The 19,710-nt window shown below is 31.7% G+C and overlaps 2 protein-coding genes across 2 annotated transcripts; one reads left to right on the top strand and one right to left on the bottom strand.

The window, feature by feature from the left end:
* Positions 1–579: 579 nt before the first annotated feature.
* On the bottom strand, positions 580–3,519 carry LOC148629829 (integrin beta-1-binding protein 1-like). The gene is made up of 4 exons (XM_088558089.1): positions 3,364–3,519; positions 2,619–2,792; positions 1,151–1,246; positions 580–802 (listed from the first exon to the last, which is right to left on the bottom strand). Exons 1-4 carry the CDS (start codon positions 3,436–3,438, stop codon positions 587–589), a joined length of 561 nt encoding a protein of 186 aa, XP_088414215.1. The 5' UTR covers positions 3,439–3,519; the 3' UTR covers positions 580–586.
* A 1,027-nt stretch (positions 3,520–4,546) lies between these two features.
* On the top strand, positions 4,547–19,102 carry LOC148629828 (transcription elongation factor A protein 1-like). Its single transcript, XM_088557897.1, has 9 exons — positions 4,547–4,743; positions 5,367–5,435; positions 6,624–6,735; positions 7,256–7,495; positions 11,785–11,841; positions 14,259–14,413; positions 15,573–15,719; positions 17,070–17,141; positions 18,177–19,102. Exons 1-9 carry the CDS (start codon positions 4,675–4,677, stop codon positions 18,183–18,185), a joined length of 930 nt encoding a protein of 309 aa, XP_088414023.1. The 5' UTR covers positions 4,547–4,674; the 3' UTR covers positions 18,186–19,102.
* The last annotated feature ends 608 nt before the right edge of the window (positions 19,103–19,710 follow it).

Below are 19,710 nucleotides of genomic sequence, written 5' to 3'. Positions count from 1 at the left end.
ACACGTCGTGTTAGGTATCCATATAGGAGTTGATAGAGAATAGAAACATAAAAAATATGAAGATGCACATGTTGATGTGTTAGGTTGATAGAGAATAGAAACATAAAAAAAGTGGAGATGTGCAGGTTGTAATGTTTGGTATCCATACAGGAAGTTGATAGAGAATAGAAACATAAAAAAACGTGAAGATGCACACATTGTCATGTTAGGTATCCATAGATGTTGTATTGGACAGCAACTAAAATCACTTACAGCATATGCCCCATCTTTATAAAGCCATACACCAAACTTTAAAATCAATCCATTTTGTGGGAGCTAAGTTTCATAATGAAAATGTTATCTATCATTCCTTACAGTGAAAAAGTCCCAAGAAACAGGAATTTTTTATCAGACAGCAATCAAAATTTCCTACAATGTACGTGTCCAATCTATCAAAGAAACACACCAAATTTGAAACTGATCCATCTTTTGAGAGCCTAGATAATTGCAACAAAAAATGAAGACACACAGACCTTTATTCATTGGGTAAGGACATTGAATAGCTGAATAAAACTACTGAAATAAAGAAAGTAGTTGGCATAAAAAATTAAGGTTTATTAGATATTGCATCAAAAAGTTTTCGTATATACTGACAGATCTCATAAGCTTGTTCATCTGATTGGCACTGATATACATAACACTGAAATCTTTCTCGTTGAATTTGTAATTGGCCAATTTTTACAACTATATTAGCTTTCCCAGATCCATCTTCATACTGTATCACTTGTGCTACTGTGTGCAAGGGGTGTCGCTGTATTACTTCCTGTTTCAGAAAATTGATGATGTTAATTTCATCTTCATTAGGTCAAAAGGACCAGCATATGTATTTCAGCTTAGCATCAATTTTTTTAACTTATTCAAAGGCTTAGATAAGTATAAGCACTACTTGTGAGAAATTTGCTATCATTTGAAGACACCAAAATTAATAATTTGTAAACAGTCACACTACACCCTGTTCTTGTTTATTTATGGTGAAATTCCCTTTACTCTTAAAAAAAAGGGGAAAACAATGAAAAAAGAGGGCTCCATTCCACAAAGACATAATTTAACTCCACAAAAAGAAGCTTAGTAGTGTATCTACAGATACTATTAAATCTATACACGTGCATACCTGTTTTCCCATGTCCATGATTTTCAATCCATGTCTGGAGATAAACATAGTTACTCTACTATCATCTGTTACTGTAATAGGAAGTTTTCCCTCAATCTAGAACCACAAAATAAAACTTGTGTCAGTCAATGAATTCAAGATTTTCTACCTTGCTTTCAAGTATAAAGTAAAGGCAAAGCAGTGATAATAATATATGTAGATGCTCTGAAACATGAATGGTTCAAAATGGGTCTGTCAGAAATGATGTTTGCAGTTAGGAAGTGATTGTTTGAACTTTTAACACAGATGCACAGTGTGTGTTATGTGAAGACTTGCATATTCCTTTCGGTCGAGACATCAGAGATGTTACAACATAACCATGCATTATCAAGAAAGTCAAATTTTATTTGAGTACAAATAGCTCTGTCATATATGATATGGGCAAAGCCTGAACTCATCATTGTTTCAGTATTTATCATGAATTATTGTTGTTTAACTCCAATATTTTGCAAAATAGTAATAGTATGGCACTGTAAGGGTTTTCAGTTAACATTTGGTTTCCATGCAATAACTTGAGTATTTGTTCATGAATATCAGTGAAGGAAAAGGAAGGTTGGGATTGATTTTGGGGCTTGTAGCCATAATCCTTTAGAAATCAGGGCCCTAAATGGGCCAAAAATAAGGATTTGTTATAACAGTATAGAAATTTTTTTTTTATTACTTTAAAATGAATACAAAGTCTTGACTTTTCAGATTTTTTGATAATTTGCTGAATAAAGTATTTATTTAGATTTTTGTTTTGGGCCTGCATTCAAGATGTTTGAAATTTGGATTCAACATTAAACTTCATTTATTATTTTTTTTTACATTAAATTCTTCAGATTTCTTGAGGTTCTTTGATGTTCTAAATCTTACTAATAACTATGTATTTAATTTTTTTTCATTGTGAACCACAATAGGCTAACATTTAATAACATATTTTAAGATCTATAATACATTTACCATGTGAAAGAAACCTAGTCCATGTCAAAAATTTACCGTTAATTACAATCAAAATTTAGAGTTTAACTTCTTAAATTAGTCATATCAAGCTGTGTCCTACAGAGCATTTAAATTTAATAGTTAGGTCTCCTGAATACAAAAATTTGAAGCACTACTTTTGGTCACAACAACAAAAAATGGAAATTTCGTGCAGACCTGGCGAAATCATTTTTCAAACTGTCAGACATTTGGTCCAGCAACCTAACAAAATCTGCTGAACCAAACAATTATCTACTGGACTGAAAAAAAAAAAACAATTTAAATTTGCCTCGATTCTGACGCCATCCTTAAACTGGAAATTCCGGTTGAGACGTGTCTAATAAAAAACCGTATTAGACATCTGTTCCGGAAATCGCACAAATTTTAACAGACCGGCGGCTAAAAGTACCAGTCACGTCCGACAAATTTCTCCATGACTGTTAGTGCATATCTCCTAAAAGTTCCTCACCTGTGCTTCTTCAACATGATCCACAAGTTGTGCTTCTGTATCTCTTTTTCTAGAATTGCCCATGTTCACATCCTCAATCACACCAAGGAAATAAACATCAAACTGAACTTTTTGTAAAAGAATTTTGTCTGGTGTATACAGTCCATCTTTTCTACTGTCTGAACTGTGATTACTCTAAATAAATTAAAGTCTTTTCAAAAGTGTGCTTTTCAAAGATTAACAAGGATTAAAGTATTCATATTTCATAACGGAATCATTAATGGTAACTTTTTGGGCCAAAGAAGTTAATAAGACCAAACCATGAAAGGCTTCCCCTCTGTGAAAATAGTGATTAAGTATAGTACAACTATAAGTACAAACAGTGGACATTATAAGACTAAGACTTCTGTCTGCTAAGTGTTTTTAGCCACATTGCAACGAAGTTGAACTCAGCTATTGATTTGGTGATGACGGGCAGGTAGGAGGACATCAACATTGGTTTCTGTAATTCTGAATCGGACCTGCTAAATCTTAAAGCTTCTCGTTAAGTTAAAAGTGAGTGTTAAAAAATATTGAATCTAGTCTACTATAAAAAAAACTTTGAATACATACGACTTTGATTAAAAAGAATACATACATACATATTTATAGGTTTACCTGAGGCTGAGAGATTGTAACATACTGAATCAAGGGTGGAGTCGATGTAACTGCGTATAGGAGAGACAAAAATACATCAGTTGAGACAACAAGGGATTTGAATACTTACCTGACTTAAAGACTTTGTGCTTGAATGTTGATTTTCGTTGTGGGGAGATGATTTGCTAGACTTTTTCCAAAACATCGTCTGTTTATGTTTTCTGCTTGACAGGAAGTAGCCTGTTATAGTGAAAACTCTGAACAAACTCGTAAAGGAAATGAATATTACGAAACAAAAGAAAATCACTCTGGCAAATACCGGCCAACTTTTTCAATGATAAATACTTTGTTGTTCAATTGAATGAGTTGTTTTTGAACATAACATTACTATCACAAAGCATTATTATGATTCAATTACAAATCCGATATGCATTCTTTAATTTGAATGAACACAGAAGTTTTACCTTCAACCAAGGAATGTATATTTTAGTGACTTATAAAGTTACTGCTTAAATTCATTTAAAAATTAATGCCCACTTAAAACTGTTTGAAAAATGTTGACTATATATAGCTTTCTGTACATTCATTCATTTACCTATGTTTTATTCGATTTTTAAAGTCCAGCAAGCAGCTTTGTTAAAAATGATATAAAATTATGTATAAAAAAAAAAAACTTAAATTAAGATAATGATTAAAACTTGTTAACATGATTTTCAGTAAGATATGTAGCATTCGGTTTGATTAAAAACTTTTTTTAGCAAATTACATATGCAAATGGGATCAGATACAAAATTCTCACATAGCCTGAGTTATAACAGCAAGCTACAATCAAAATTACGGTACTAATAACATGTAATGTTCAAAACATAAACTGGATAGTATGGGGTTAATTTTACCTGAAAGCAAGCTGTTAGAAAAAAGAAAACTTGGTACATATTTTTAAATGGTATTCGTTTAAACAGGTAGTGCTTTAAAAGTGCATGAGTAGAGTAATAGTACTCTAATAGTAATATTCCAGTAATAGTAAGAATATCAATTTCTATTTATCTCTTTATCACTGGAGATGATTGCTTTGATGTTTTGATTATTACTTGAATATTCAACTTTGCTTCGTCATAATAGACCTGTAAGGAAACATCATAGAAACTTGGTATAATACAATCTTCAAGATTATTTCATTTGCATGGTGGTTTTGTTTCAAACGAGTTCGATACAGTTACCATTTTCTTTATCTTCTTTGACCAACTTAGAAAATACGCTTAGTTTAGTTCCGTTCTCGGATATGTAATCGCAGTTTTAGCCTTTGGTCACTGAAATCGCCATCTTTCCATCAAGCGCAAACCTCTTTAAACAAGGACAACAAAATTCCCAAATTAAGACAAATAAATCACAATTAGCATTCTCCTTATTCCATATTTAAGTTCAATAAATAGCTAACACCATGAGTGCTGAAGATGAAGTATTGAAAATTGGGAAGAAGCTTGAAAAAATGATTGCAAACAATACAACGGTAAGTAATGAACACCGTGCGTTACTTTCATTTCGCGATTTCCCTTAAAGTGTTTGTTTATTTGCATTCTGATGCCGGCCTGTACATTATTACAAAAAAATTAAGAGGTGTATTACACTTTTATCTTCAGAAATTCACTTAAAATGCAAATAAAGAGAAGAAATAAACATATTTGTGTTCTCATTGAGGGAAAAAATCAGTTACCTCCCTTTGGATTTGAATTTTTCACAGATCCAGCAATCAACAAGTTTATTTCAATTCTTAACAATAATTGATGTTAAGGTGAAAGAAATTTGTATTAATATGCATATGTATGTGTTTTATTGAACCTTCCTTTATGCAGTATTAATCATTATTCTCTGTCACAATGCAAAAAAAGGGGTAGAATAATCAATCTGTATAGTACAGCCATAGTTAGGACTGAGGTTAGTATATTTGGTACAAGATTATTGAATTAACTAAACAAATCTGTTACATTTGATACTTCTTTTTATGTCATTGTATTAAGAATATTAGATTTCATTTTCTTGAAAAAATATAAAAACTGTTATACATGTACATGGTATGATGTGATTAAAAATTGTTTGTCGTGTGCATTTGCATACATTGTGTTATCTTTTTAGGACCATTCCAGTTCAGTTGATTTACTGAGGTCACTACAAGAGAAAAAACTAAACTTGAATGTATTAAAGGTGGGATAATGATGTTTTTAAATTATCAATAATTTGTGCTAAGATAGAAATAATGTACAATACATGTAATTACAGATGTATTTTTAGAAGTGGAATAAATAAATACACTGTAGAATCCTTGAAATATTGGTGCTGAGTTTATGATTTGTTTAAGCATATATATATATAGGTGTGTATCCAATTCAATTATTTTATTTTGAATGAATGATAACAAGTAGAGAGTTGATGAAGATACTATTTTCTAAAAAAACAACTTTTTGATACATACATGGACTTGTACAATGTATGTCAGTGTAAGCCTTTTCTATAATTGGATAATGTGTTGGTAAAAAAGATACTGTTATTTGGTCCATGATAAAGTTATTACTAAAGATTTGGCTTAAAGCTGCATTAGCTGTCATTTTCGTAAATTTTTGTTTCTGTTGAAATATACAGTAACTTTGAATTATTTCTACTAAATTGTACTTTTCCTGTATAATTTCATTTGATATCCACAAATAAAATGCATTAAATACATGAAAAAGGTGTCTATATATTTATTGTCTTGCAAAATCGATAAATTTGTATGCATGTGACTTCTGGTGATCTTTATCCAAACATGTGCTGTAAGGGTCGCTTCTTTAATAACAAATCCTATTGCTAAGCAAAAGTGGTTATTCAATGGTAAGGAAGACCGATGGACTCAAGTCGTAAAAGAAAAAAGTTCGAATAAAACACTAGGATCCTTTGGAAATTTAGGTATTGTGATATAATGTTGCTCAAATATTGTCTTTATTTATTTGAAAACTAATCAAGAAATAGATAAAATGTAATGAAAACAAGGCACGTGCTTGCCTGTGTATTGATTATTGTTATTTTTTTTACCAAGGATAAAGTATTTTTAACCCAGGTGAATGTTTTGTCTTTGGAAGTAATGGCGAAAATCAATTAGATCAGATCTTCTCTGATTAAAAAAAAACGTTTTCACAATATTCTGTAGGTATTGTCAACATTAATTGCTTCAATTACAATACTACAAACTTATTTCTTTGAATCAGCAAATTCAGTAGAATCAAAACTGAACAAATTTGACAGCTAATGCAGCTTTAAACATTGAATTCTACATGGTCTCAACTGGCAAGAGAGAAAATAATTGTAAGAATTATGAGAATTCTCTTTAATAATAAAGCAATTTTAATTATTTTTCAGACCACAAGAATTGGCATGACTGTCAATAATTTTAGGAAAGCCTCAAGTAATGAGGAGGTCATATCCCTTGCCAAAAGTCTTATCAAAAGTTGGAAAAAACTCTTACCAGAAGGTAAAGTGAACTAAAAAATTTTATTTAAAACTTTTTTCAAAGAATGACACATTTTCTTGTTTAATTTCATTTCAATCATTTAAGTAATCTGTAAAAACTTCTTAACAGCAAAGGTCCACAAAGTCTTATGATATGTATGGCACATTCTTCCAAGGAAGATTGAATTTTTAAACGGTTTTACTGAAATAATTATTTTCAGTATGAATTACTGTACTGATAATACAACTGAAGATCCAAATAGCCTTCTAGATCAGATCTTTTGTTCAGTGTAACAGATAAGTGCTAATACACTTGCCCTTTAGTTTATATCAGCTTGGGCAACTACATCTTTTCAATTACATTTATTTCTAACACTGTTTGCTTGATACTCTAATTTGTTTTTGTTTTTTTTTTTTTTGAATCTAAAAACTGGTGTTGTCTTTACAGCCAATTTCGTTATGACTGGGTTTCAGCTTTAAATTTGATGAATGTTTTTTAAGTTTCTTAAAACAATCTTATTTAATTTTATTGAATTTGAAAGATAATACACAAGCTAACAACAAGAATGGTGAATCCAAGAAGGCAGTATCAAATTCACCTGAGAACTCACAGGACTCAGACATGGTAGAATCTCAAGACTCCCAAAAAACACCAGACAAATCAGGAGACTCACCCCCACAGAAAGAACCATTGTCACCTGTTGACATTACAGCACCCCCTACATCAGATGGTGTGCGGATAAAATGTAGAGAATTGTTGGCTGGTGCATTGAAAGTAGACAGTAAGTTCAATGATAGTGTATTGGTATTAATTTGAGATAGCTTTGTATACATGTTTAAGGTTATCTTACCATCTCAGTGCTGTCTATGACTCTTTTCTTTTCATTGATAATTTTTAAAAGATATTTCCTACTGCAAATACCAGGATAGTTTTTTTGGAGGGCCATTTGTCAATGCCTTCTTTAGAACTGAAATTGATGGATAAAAAATATGATTTACTAGGCAGATTGAAGGTTTTGTTTTCATGTAGTTTTCTTTTAAACCCATGATATCAGAACCTGAACTGTCAGACCACTGAAATATATTGGGATGTATAGAAGGCATCTATATGTTCCTTGATAGCCCAACTCCTCATAAATTACTCATTGGATTCTGATTTAATTTATAGAAAGGTTAGGAATCATAAGTAGATATTCATATAGAAAAAAGTAATTGTCAGATGCATACAAAGGAATATAATTTAACTTGAGGGTTGTACATGATAAAATTTTGTATTTATTATTAAATGTCTGCATGGGGAGATAACTCAACTTCAGATTTTCCTGGTACTTTGAAGTTCAAATGAAATAGGGGTATTCCTTTTGTTAGCTTACTCCAGTTTTTTTCTGGTTAGTAATTGTCAATACTATGTAATTCTTGTTAATTGCATAGACTATTTGTCAGAAAAAAAGTTTGCAATTAACAGAAATTGTCATTTGAAGGGAAAATACTAGTGGTGCAACAATACATTTTTTCTCAAACGACACATATTGTGATATTGGATATGATTAATGATACATATCATGATACATTTTTTTATATGCCCGTCTATATAGACGGGATGTATTATGGTATACCATTGTCCGTCCGTCGTGCCGTCCATCCATCCTTCCACGTGTCATGCGATAACTCAAATTCGCTTTTACGGATTCAAATGAAATTTTAGCACAATATTAATATTAACGGAAGAATTGTCCCTTTCGATTTTGAAGAATTATTTATTTGTCGTTCCAGAGTTATCGAACTTTATTCACTGAAAATCTATATTGTTGTCAAATCTGATGTAATTACCACAACATAAGATTGCTGCTTACTACAGTTTTGAAAAGCTGTATTATATTGGGACCAACAAACGACTTCAATTCTACAATAGATTTGATTTTTACGAATACTGATAATTATCAGAGTGGTACCCTAGAAACTTATTATTCTGACCACAAGGCAATATGGACTTCCTTACAGTAGAAGTAGAAGGAATTGTACTATTAACTGTAGGTCTTACCTCATAATAATATTACATAATGAATTATTTGTCCAGTTTTCAATTCTGTAGTTTATTATAGTTTTATCTAGTTCAAAAACAAAGAATCCCTTTTAAATGCTATTGTATACTTTCATCATGTCAAACAGTTGTAAGATCATTTATACTTTTTGAATAACTGAAGAAAAAACTTTGCTCACTATATATACAGACTAATTCTTTGGTAATCAGAAATCAGGTTATTGTTTTCTAAAATTTATACCATCAGCTATTCTTACGGACGGCGTATCTTGCGCTCTTAGCGCAGCTGTTTATTAAACATACGTCCTTCATGTGCACCAACATGTTTTACAAAACAGAAGAGTTCATGCACAAGATGAAATAAATGGTTAGGATTTGATTCATCATACTATTTGAAATAATAGATACAACCAATTATTTTTTCTCTGAGTCGTTCAAATAATTTTAGCCATAAAACTAACACTACCAATTTGTTAAAAAATAGCGTCATGTTGTAAGTATTGTGAGCAACCACAATGTACTGTGAACCAAATCATCCCAAAAAATACAGTGATTTCGATACATAAAGTGAATTATTTCCACCTTGTTTTAGTAGGATGTATTCTTTTCTCCTGTTTAATTTGATTTCTGCATTAGTGTATAGTCAAAGGAAAAAGGAAATATTGTTGTAATTACAATTTTCGTAAGATGACTGAGTGATTACACTAACAATTATGACGACCTCAACCTCTAAAGGTCAAGTAAATACAACTCACCTAGGCCATTTAAATCATTATCATAATTGATAGTTCAAACTTTAAAGACAGTGTCCAAAAGATCACACAGGTGTTCTGAAGTAGTTAAGTAGGACACATTGGTATAATGTAGGGCAGATTTCTACCTTGATAGCTATTTAAATTACTCACTAGCCTACATACCTAAGTATTGAAATTGGAACTGGTCTATTTTAATTAGCTGTAAAATATTTATGTATTTAAGAGGAATTTTTAATTTTTGGTCTTAACTTAGCAAATAAGAGGAATTATTTACATGGATGGGAAATGCTTTTGTTTTTTAAATTCCTATGCGATTAAAAGGAATATACAATTGACGGTTAAATAATTAAGTGGAATCCACTGTAATGCTTAAATGTGTTTTTCTCCTCTTTGGCAGTTTTCTGGCTTTCATATTGTCGAGTAAATGAGATCATGTGAAAACCCTAAATAAACCTGCAGGTATAAAGTAGCTCTAAAGGGGCAAGTTCATAAGTTCAGATTTAGAATGTTATTATGGGGTCATAAACAGTTTTTTTTTCAAAGTCATGCTGTTTTAAAAAAAAACATTAGATTTATTAAGTAGCCCTGCAGATAAAAATCATGCAAAAAGTGATTCATGGTTGGGAAGCCTACATATTTTTATTTTTGATATTTTGTTTAAAATGTTATAGTAAACAGAAATTTACATTTGGCTTTGCATAGAACCCTTGTTCATAAGAGATAAAAATTATATAGAATACACTGAGGAATTTCAAATTAAGGGAAATAACTCTGTAAATGACCCTAAAATACAATAGAAACTATTGGATTTTCAATGTAAATTAACTCCTAAGAGCAGACAGATTGGAATGAATAATTATACAGTTCATCATATAACTTTTGCTCATTTCCATGGCAACATAATACATTTCTTTAGCAACGGGCCAAAATTCTACTAAAATCCTTTGAAAAAAGGCTGTTTAAAAATTTTATTCAGTCATACAAGATAGACCTTAAAGTCATTTAAACAGTAGTTCCACCTTTTTAACATATCTCTTCAAAGGAATTGAGAAAAAAAAATTATTTTTTGAAGCGTTGCTATGGTAACTCCAATACCCCTTGTTTTGTAAATTGAAAAAAGTCGTCAAAGTGGGGCAACTTTAAATAATCAAACAGAAAAATCCAGACAGGTGTTAATTTTGGGTAAGGTGTATTATGAATAAGTATGGTTCCTTAGATTAATTTGTAAAAAAAAAAACTGGGTACCCAAAGCTTTTTTTTATTTCAAAAAATAATGCAATGTGAAAATGGCATATTTTCGCTTAGAAATTAGCAAAATTCTCAATAATTTGATCCTAAAAAAATGTTTGTTTACAAGTCCAATATTTTCCCCCTCATAAGGTCTAGGATATCATTTGTATTTTGTATGTAGAAAGATGCACTACATATATGTTGCATGATTTCCTTTTTGACCTTGACCTTTGATCCCCAGGTCAAATAATGTTTTATGATATGTGACCAACATTTTTTAATTCCAATGTTTTGTCCTGTGTGACTTATCGGAATTTAAAAAAATTCATATATAAATCAACACTTTAAAGTTGAATTAACTGTTCAGAGTTGGATCAAAATTTTATTAAGGGGGCTTCCTGCCAGGGTTCATGATAAAAGGGTGGTTACATACCAATTTTTGTCCATTTTTGCTGAAAAATACAAATTTTCCAACGAAAGGGGAGGCTTATTTCGACCCACAAAACTCTCTCTGGATCTGCCACTGCTGTTAATGTCTTCACTGTCATCTCATGTTTATCAGCACAAATGACCTATGATGACTAAACCAAATAACGAATAATAAGGTTCCATGCAATGTAGATATCATTGTGTCAAAATAAAATTCAAACAATTTTTCCACCATGGAGTGATGATAAAATGTGGAGGTTGCCATGGAAACGGTGGTCAGCATAACTAACAATTGTTCTTAATTCACTATACCACTTCAACATGTTCAAATGCTATTTAGCAAAAAAATGGGTTTGTCCATATTTCAACGTTATATAGCACAAAGCTCAATGTTTGCTGATGTGGCCTCTTAAGTTTCATAAGGAGAATAAAGAAGAGCGAACAGTTAGTTGTTGACAGATCATATTAATGGCCATTTCAACTGGTTTGTTTACAATCTTATATTTGTATTTGTATCCAGAGGTATTTTCCTTGGTGTCACTAGAATCTGGAAGTTTTAATAAATCTGTTTTCATCTATGCGTTCTAACTGATTGTGAAACATTGTATGTTTGCAGATGGAAATGTTGATAGCACATCAAACCCCCAAAATCTGGCAGCACATATTGAGGAATGTATCCTTTCTTATAAGCAAGTTTTAAAAATTTTGATTTCCTAGGGAAATAGTTGTTGTGTAAATATACCAATTGTGAGTATTTCCTTCAGTTTTAGATATTGAAGAACATACATGTACATGTAACAGATTTCAGTCTAGTTTATCTTATCAGTGCTTTTGGATTTTTCATGAAATTCAACTTTCCACTAGGTCTCACTAACCACTTCTAACGTTTCCATTACTTTACATGTTAAAAAAGTAATTTTCAAAGTTTCACTGTGAATTCCCAGAACAAATAACATCTTAAAGTTGCATATTATTGCAAAGCTTAAAAGTAAGGCTTTCAATATCATTATGCTAATGATACGATGATTGTAGAAATTCTTCACAAAATTTACTTGAATAAATAATTCTGAAAATCCACATTTTTACCTTTTCTGCTAACTGACAGCATGGAGGCAAATTACTCACACAGGTAAACCATATACATACACTTTTGTAGTAAATTACAAATATGATTTTAAACTACACTAGCTTTATTTTGACTACTTTTAATCAGAATTCACACTAAAAATGCACTTACAATGCATAGGTCTAGGTTCAGTGTGTTTTTGGTACTACATAGAGCGGCGGCTCTAGTTAGTGAGACCCGAGAAAAGTGAGTGTGGGGAAATCGCTTTCCTGATTTTTTTAAGAAAAACAAGTGGCTTAATGAAACAATACTTAATATGACAATGATTTATTAATAACAAAACATGGAACAAACATGGTAAGTTTTAATATTTGTCCTCTGGATATAGTTCTGTTTTCTTTCTTTGGAGGGATGTGGTTGGCTTGACATTATGCCTTTGTACATGATTGGTCCCTCCAGTGGACATCCATATTTCAACATCTTTTATGGGATAATACTTCTCTATGGATGGACCAGACATGTTAACTCCAATCAAGGAGTTAGGTGTTTTTTCTCAGTACCACTCTGCAGTAAAATATCCAGTTTGGAATTTTTGACTAATAAGTTTAATAGCATACTTCATATCTGATGCAATAACCCATTAAAATAGAGGAATCCTCTTTCTTTTCTTATTCCTTATTAGCTCACCTGGCTGAAGGTCATGTGAGCTATTGCCATCACTTGGCATCCATTGTCATCTGTTGTTGTCATCATTAACAATTTTTCAAACCTCTTCTCCTCTGACACTAATCGACCAATTGGAACGAAACTTGGTATTTTAAGTCTCCAGGGATCAAAGACTTTTTTGTTCAAAGTTGTCAGGCAACTGCTTGTAAGAGTTGTTGCCCTTGAAAGATGAAAAATGACTTTTTTTCTTCTTTTTTTTTTCACAATTTTCGGCCAATATCTTGAAAATTGTAATAGATAGAAAGAAATTTTCAGTTGCTGAAATGATCCTTATGATAAGTCCTACCAAAGTCTTCTTGAGTCAAAATTGTTAGACAACTTCTTGCTAAATTTATTGCCTTTAAATGACAAAATTTAACCAGGGAGCCTCTTGATTTCAATGATTGGTTTATATAGTAAACATGGTCTCCTGATATGAATGGTGATGATGAAAATGTTGGATAGCCTTGGTTTAACTTCATTTTGTGTATTTTTTTTTCAGCAAATGAGTACTGGGCTAATGCCCCTCAGACCTGGTGAAATAAGGGCCCCTGCCCAAATTTTTTCCTAAGTTTCTAAAAACACTTTGAAGGCATTTCCAACATTTTTTAGTGCCTTAGGTACTCTTTTGAACATGGGCATGGTTTGCAGGGTGAGCGATTCAGGCTCTTTGGGAGCCTCTTGTTTTAGTTTATTTTTAATCTTTTCTCTCAGAACATTACATGATTGTATGAATTGTTGGTACCATGCCTAAATGTACCTGATGTGATAAAAATTTCACATGGAAATTCATGGATAGCAGAAAAGATACTCAGCTAAGTGAATAGTAGTTTCATAATGTTTTTTGGCACAAAATATTTTAAAGTGGCAAAAAATATTATGTTTGGCTAAATGATTTGTGCAAAAATAATAAAAACCTGGAGGAAACCCTTTATCCTTTTTCAATCTTTTAAGGTGGTACTTCTTGTTTCCAATATTGTCAGGAATATTTTCTGTTACATTGTCTTTTCTTGTCCTCTTGAGTTGCAGAAGCTCCCAATATTCAATGTCCTAAGTATGGCTTGTTTTGGGGGTTAAAACCTTTCTACTGGTACACCTGCTTTAAGCAAACACTACATTCTCTTTTTCACTGAAGATGTCTAATAAGCAACTCAGATAATACTGCATCTTTAAGTTGAATATACCTTTGACCTTTAACACTTATTGATAAAAATTTGAACTTCTCTGACTTACTGTGCTTGCTTGGTTTAGATAGTCAAAAGAAGAAGAAACAACAAAACACACAATACTGAATTAATGCAGACCTTAACTGTCTTTAGATATTTTTCAAGAATTTAAAAACACTGATAGTAAATATAAGTCTAGAGTACGGAGTAGAATAGCCAACTTAAAAGATGCTAGAAATCCCAAGTTGAGGGAAAATGTGTTGTGTGGGTTAATATCAACAGAGAGAATTGCCAGTATGCCAACAGAGGTAAGATATAGCAGTGATTAATTTTTAAAACCATTTTAAAGATACCATTGTAAGTGGGGGATATCTAAGGACGAGGGTGTCCATTCTTCCTTCTGTCTGTACTTCATTCCTTCCTTTATTTCGTTATGCAGAGGTGTACTCATCACTTATCCTTCTACACCACTGAATTCTTTATTACATATTCCCATTGTGCACCTCCTATTTTAGATTTTGGTCAATTGGACTATGGACCATTTATGAATATTGGAACACTAGAGTACCCATCTCTTATCTGTTTTTCATTTTGAGCCAAAACTATTTTTTACATCTCAAGGTACTTGTTATCAAATGGGAGAATATGGGTATCAATTTAGTGAGCAGTGCTCGCACTTTTTCTTGTATTTCTTTTATACAAGGTTAAGTTGTACAAACAAAATGTACTTGTAATTATCTTATGTCTAAAAAATGAATCAGACCAGTGGTCTCACAGTCAGGATAGCATGCTCACCTTAAGTGCCGGAGGTCATAGGTTCAATCCAAGACCAAGTCATACCAAAGACTTTAAAATTGGTAGTGACTGCTTCTCTTTCAAACACAAGGTATTAAAGGGGATAAAGTGACACTAGTTGGCCTGGTGTCCGAATAATACGTCATGGGGGCACTGCCTACCTGCAGGTTGTTGCTACTGTGAGCTAGCACATTTAAAATAGTCCAGCTCAGCATGTACAAATGTAAGTACAAAGAAGGATCTGATCTTCTTGTCCTGTAATGCATGAAATGTCTGCCATATGACATTAAGCAATAATCAATCATTAAAAAATGAATTTAAAAGAGAGGCCTTTTGCATAAATTTTTTCAGGATCCTCATATTTCTATAGTAAAAAGAAAAGGATACATATGTAACTGATTAATTGTAAAAATTGAAATTAAGATGTTAAATATTGTTCTTAACAAGGACTGAATACTTTGTGAGTATGTCTTTGAAGGGAACATATACAGAAATGCAACAACAACAAAAAAACACACACACAAATGATTTTCATTTTATAGTGTCAAAAATCAATTTCATTGTACATTTTTTTGCTCTTATCTGACTACCATGAAAATAAGTACACCATAAAAATTGATACAGTTACAGTATTCTGTTTATGTATTTTTTATTTTATGTATTTATCATCAGGATATGGCAAATGACAAGATGAAGGAATTGAGGGCCAAATATACACAAGAAGCTATAAATGACCATCAGATGGCTAAAACGGAAGGAACTGCCACTGATCTATTTAAATGTGGAAAATGTGGAAAGAATAATTGTACATATAACCAGGTATGATGTGGAATTTTTTAGCTCACCTGATCAAAAGTCATGTGACCTGTTGCTGTCACTTGGCATCCTTCGTCCCGTCGTCATTAACAATTATACAAAACTCTTCTCCTCTGAAAGTACTTGACCAATTAGAACCAAACATGGTATGAATGTTCCTTGGGGTATCATCTGCTAAGCCATGTTGGAGTTATTGCCCTTTTTCAATGTTTTTTTTTGCTATTTTTAATGTTACAATGTATTTCTTTCAAAAATCTTCTCCTCTGACACTACTTGACCAACTGGAACCAAACTTGGTATGAATGTTCTTTGTGGAATCCTGCATAGAACTGGTGTGGTGATTTTTGATTTGTTGGAAAACATGACCACCATCAATAAAAATAGAACATAGGGGTCAGACAGTAGTTTTTCGTATATATCTCCAAAGACGTAAGGTTTAGCCAAACTCTTTTAATTGCTGAAATGATCCTTATTATTAGGCCTACTAAAGTCTCCAGGGATCAAAGTTGTCAGACGTCTCCTTGTAAGATTTATTGCGCTTGAAAATGATGTTTTTTTTTACAGTTTTCAGCCAATATCTTGAAAACTATGTTAGATAGAATAAAACTTTAAATTGTTGAAATGATTCTTATGATACAACCTACAAAAATTTGTGGGGATCAATCTTGTTGGGCGACTTCTTGTTAGAGTTATTGCCCTTGAAAGGCAAAAAAAATTATGTTTTTAGCAGTTTAAAGCCATTATCTTGAAAACTATAATAGATGGAATGAAACTTTCAATTGATGAAATGATCCTTTCAAAGTGTTCATTGAGTCAAAATTATCAGACAGCTCCTTGTTAGAGTTATTGTCCTTGAAAGACAAAAAAATAACCAGGGGAGCCATTAAGGCTCCTGGGAGCCTCTTGTATTTTAGTTGAAGAAACAGTTTTATGGTACAACTACTTTAGTGAAACAAGTACTAATGTTGATGTAAAAAATTATTAGAAGATTAAATTATCCAAATACTTCCTTAAGATTTGTTTTCACTATTACATCTAAAATTATGCCTTAACTTTGGGCAACTGGGTCAGTAAGACAGACCGATATTAACTGTCACATAAATCTTTGTCTGTAATACTGGGGATAGATTTCACAAAATGTCATCAGTGTGAAATTGATCATAATTTATGATGTCATATTAATAAATAGCATTGTGACATCACTAATTATGATGACTCATACACTTATAACTTGTTGTGAAATCAACCACTGGATGATTAAAATTTGATATTGAGTGTAAAAACTATTGATCTGATTATTATACCTCAAATAATTTTAAAAATTTAATCATAAAATTTTTTGTATTTTTACAGATGCAGACAAGAAGTGCTGATGAACCTATGACGACGTTTGTGTTCTGTATGGAATGTGGTAATAGGTGGAAGGTATGTTTTGAGTTTTACTGACCTTATCTTATGACGATAGTTTGTAAAAAGTTAGTGATATTGTTTATCAGAAAATTAAATGTTCTGTCAGACCCAAAGATAATTCAAAGGTCCTGTTTATTACAGCAGTGTAACAAATCTTGATCCTGTCAGACATGAGTACTGCACTGATGCTCAAGAAGCAGGACAGGCCCTTATTTTGCCCATCAGGACTGACGGGTCAGACCAATTTCTCGAACTTCTTGGTTATTCTCGTAGGAAAGTCAGCCCTTTCCCAGTTCAGTTGTATTTTCTCCCATTGAAAGAGTTTTATCATTGAATGCTTTGTACTCTAAAGGAATTATCAGACTTATCTCAATCAGGAATATGCACTTTCTAGTGCAGGGGGTCAGGATTTCTAGAATAAAGGTCTTTCTGTGATGAAAAATTCTACATAGACTATACATTACGAGTTGCCCTGTAAATATGAATGAATTTAGATGTATGAAATGTAATTGTTAGTCTTAAAATATATTAAATCATTATTGATTAGGAATTATAAAAAAAAATTCTGATCAGGAAAATTTAAACCATTTAAGTTTCTGTTCAATGATTTAGCATATTATTATAAAGGTAGGAGTGAGTTATCGATTGTTCCCTTAGTTTTAAAATTCTTTGTGACATTTGAAAAGAATTCTATGATTTCACAGTTGGACTTTCCCTAATTAAGACTTCAAAATCTTTCTCTTGGGACATTTACTTTATTTGACAACACTGATGGTTTTGAAAAAAAAACATTTTTGCAAATCTATAAGAAATAGGATAACAACAAAAAAATAATGACTTATGTTTGTTAGGCTGGGAGATTAAGCTGGTACACAGAATAAGTTCTGCACACTTGTTAAATCTTGGAATTCTGCAGCAGATGCTATCAAATTTTGGTTATTTACTCTTTCCAATTTATTATCCTGTTAATAATAATCTTTTATACAGAATGAAATTTTCCAAATTTAAATATTTTTGAATAATTTAAAATGCCATTGTCTTTCTTTCCAGTTTTGCTGAAAGATAAAGATGACTCCAGGTGTGGTGAAAATAAACTTTACAGGATCTGTATATAGAAACCATGTACATGAATTGTATATATATAGGGCATGTGGAGATACTAGTCATGTGATTATATCACATGATCACATCACATGTTTCGTCAATTTCATGGCTTCAGTAAATTATTTAGTGTGAGAGATCTTAAAGGACTTGCTGCAAAACTATCAATGAGTTGTTGGTTGGTAAAACATTTATTTTTTTAATCACATTTTTTTCATTCATGAGTTCATTATGCTTTCTTTTTTTTTTTTACATTTTTAGGTATACATTATTTGTACATTTTGTTATTTCATTTACAAATGCCAAAGCTTCATTTGTCAAGTTGATATTGTAGAAGCATGTTTTTGTGCAGCTGTAACATAATCTTCATTTTCATGCAGTTTGAGAGATACCGTGTTATTAGTTCATTGGTAAAGTAAACCACTGTTTAGAATACTTTAGGAAACATACATTCAGATTGCAGGCATTAAAACACTTTCGTAATTCTATGGTTTGTCCATCAGCATTAATTCTCATATTGTATATCACATACATAAGCAACTTATGACATCATTTTAAGCCAGACTTTTAAATCAAAGTTTGCTCCCTATAAACCAGCAAATCAAGACTCAAAACACAGACTTCTGATGCTTTATATTCATTAGTGTTTCATGAACCATTATCTTTTTAAGCAGCATATTGTGCGAAGGAGTTTGAATTTAAAAGGATGAATTTCCTTATTTTGCATTTCTGACCAGAGACATTTATGGGCTATATTAATGGTTAATGTAGACATCCTTTAATGTTAGTTATACTTTGGTTATTATATGATGTCATATACTGATGTTGCTGCTACATGTAAACTGTCAATTGTAAATAAAATTGTTAAATTTTTAGCTGTTGATTATTGTGTGTTGGGAATATCATGGTTAGGTCCTTAAGTTTTATGTGTAATTATCTTTTTCCAACACTGACATCTTGTAAATGAATGCTGGTTTTTTTCTATTGTACACTGTCTGCGTATGTGTATTTAGTTTCTATGTTAATGTCCCCCCCCCCCATCCTGTGCACCTTATTCACATTTGTTACATCATTTGATCGTGGACTTGTTAGAAAGTTGACATACTCCTATTGTATTTTTTTAGGGGTATATCTCTTTCTTTATCTTTCCCAGTGTTTTCCATATTGCAACACAAATGGTGATTATTTTGCATATTTTAGTGTGATAACTTGATTAAATAATGCAGTTTTTCATGATTTTCTTTAAAGTACATGGATAGGAAGTAATCCACCAGCTTTCCAAAACTAAAGATGATTTTATTATTATAGCTTCTCAATACAACCAGCAATAATTGGAGATGGAGAACTTTCCCTCACATTTGGCAGATTTATTTACCTTATTAATTGATAACAGTCATAACTTTAGCTAACCTTTGTAGGTAACCAGCTATTTCCCATGCAGATTTCAGTTCATTGCTTTGTTTTATTGTTATCGGTGTATGCC

This window comes from Perna viridis, chromosome 1 (assembly GCF_037379345.1).
Source record: "Perna viridis isolate PV_CMFRI_1.1 ecotype Kerala chromosome 1, ASM3737934v1, whole genome shotgun sequence".
NCBI lineage: Eukaryota > Metazoa > Mollusca > Bivalvia > Mytilida > Mytilidae > Perna > Perna viridis.
This window is presented reverse-complemented; position numbering and strand designations above follow the sequence as displayed.

Bases quoted from the DNA above. Each gene is read 5' to 3' on its own strand.
- LOC148629829 (XM_088558089.1), bottom strand. From the start codon at position 3,438: ATGTTTTGGAAAAAGTCTAGCAAATCATCTCCCCACAACGAAAATCAA. The intron at 2,793-3,363 runs GTAAGTATTCAA...TAATTTATTTAG, and splicing joins GCACAAAGTCTTTAAGTCAG to AGTAATCACAGTTCAGACAG. The intron at 803-1,150 runs GTATGCACGTGT...TTTCTGAAACAG, and splicing joins TCATGGACATGGGAAAACAG to GAAGTAATACAGCGACACCC.
- LOC148629828 (XM_088557897.1), top strand. From the start codon at position 4,675: ATGAGTGCTGAAGATGAAGTATTGAAAATTGGGAAGAAGCTTGAAAAA. The intron at 5,436-6,623 runs GTGGGATAATGA...ATTATTTTTCAG, and splicing joins TAAACTTGAATGTATTAAAG to ACCACAAGAATTGGCATGAC. The intron at 14,414-15,572 runs GTAAGATATAGC...ATTTATCATCAG, and splicing joins TTGCCAGTATGCCAACAGAG to GATATGGCAAATGACAAGAT.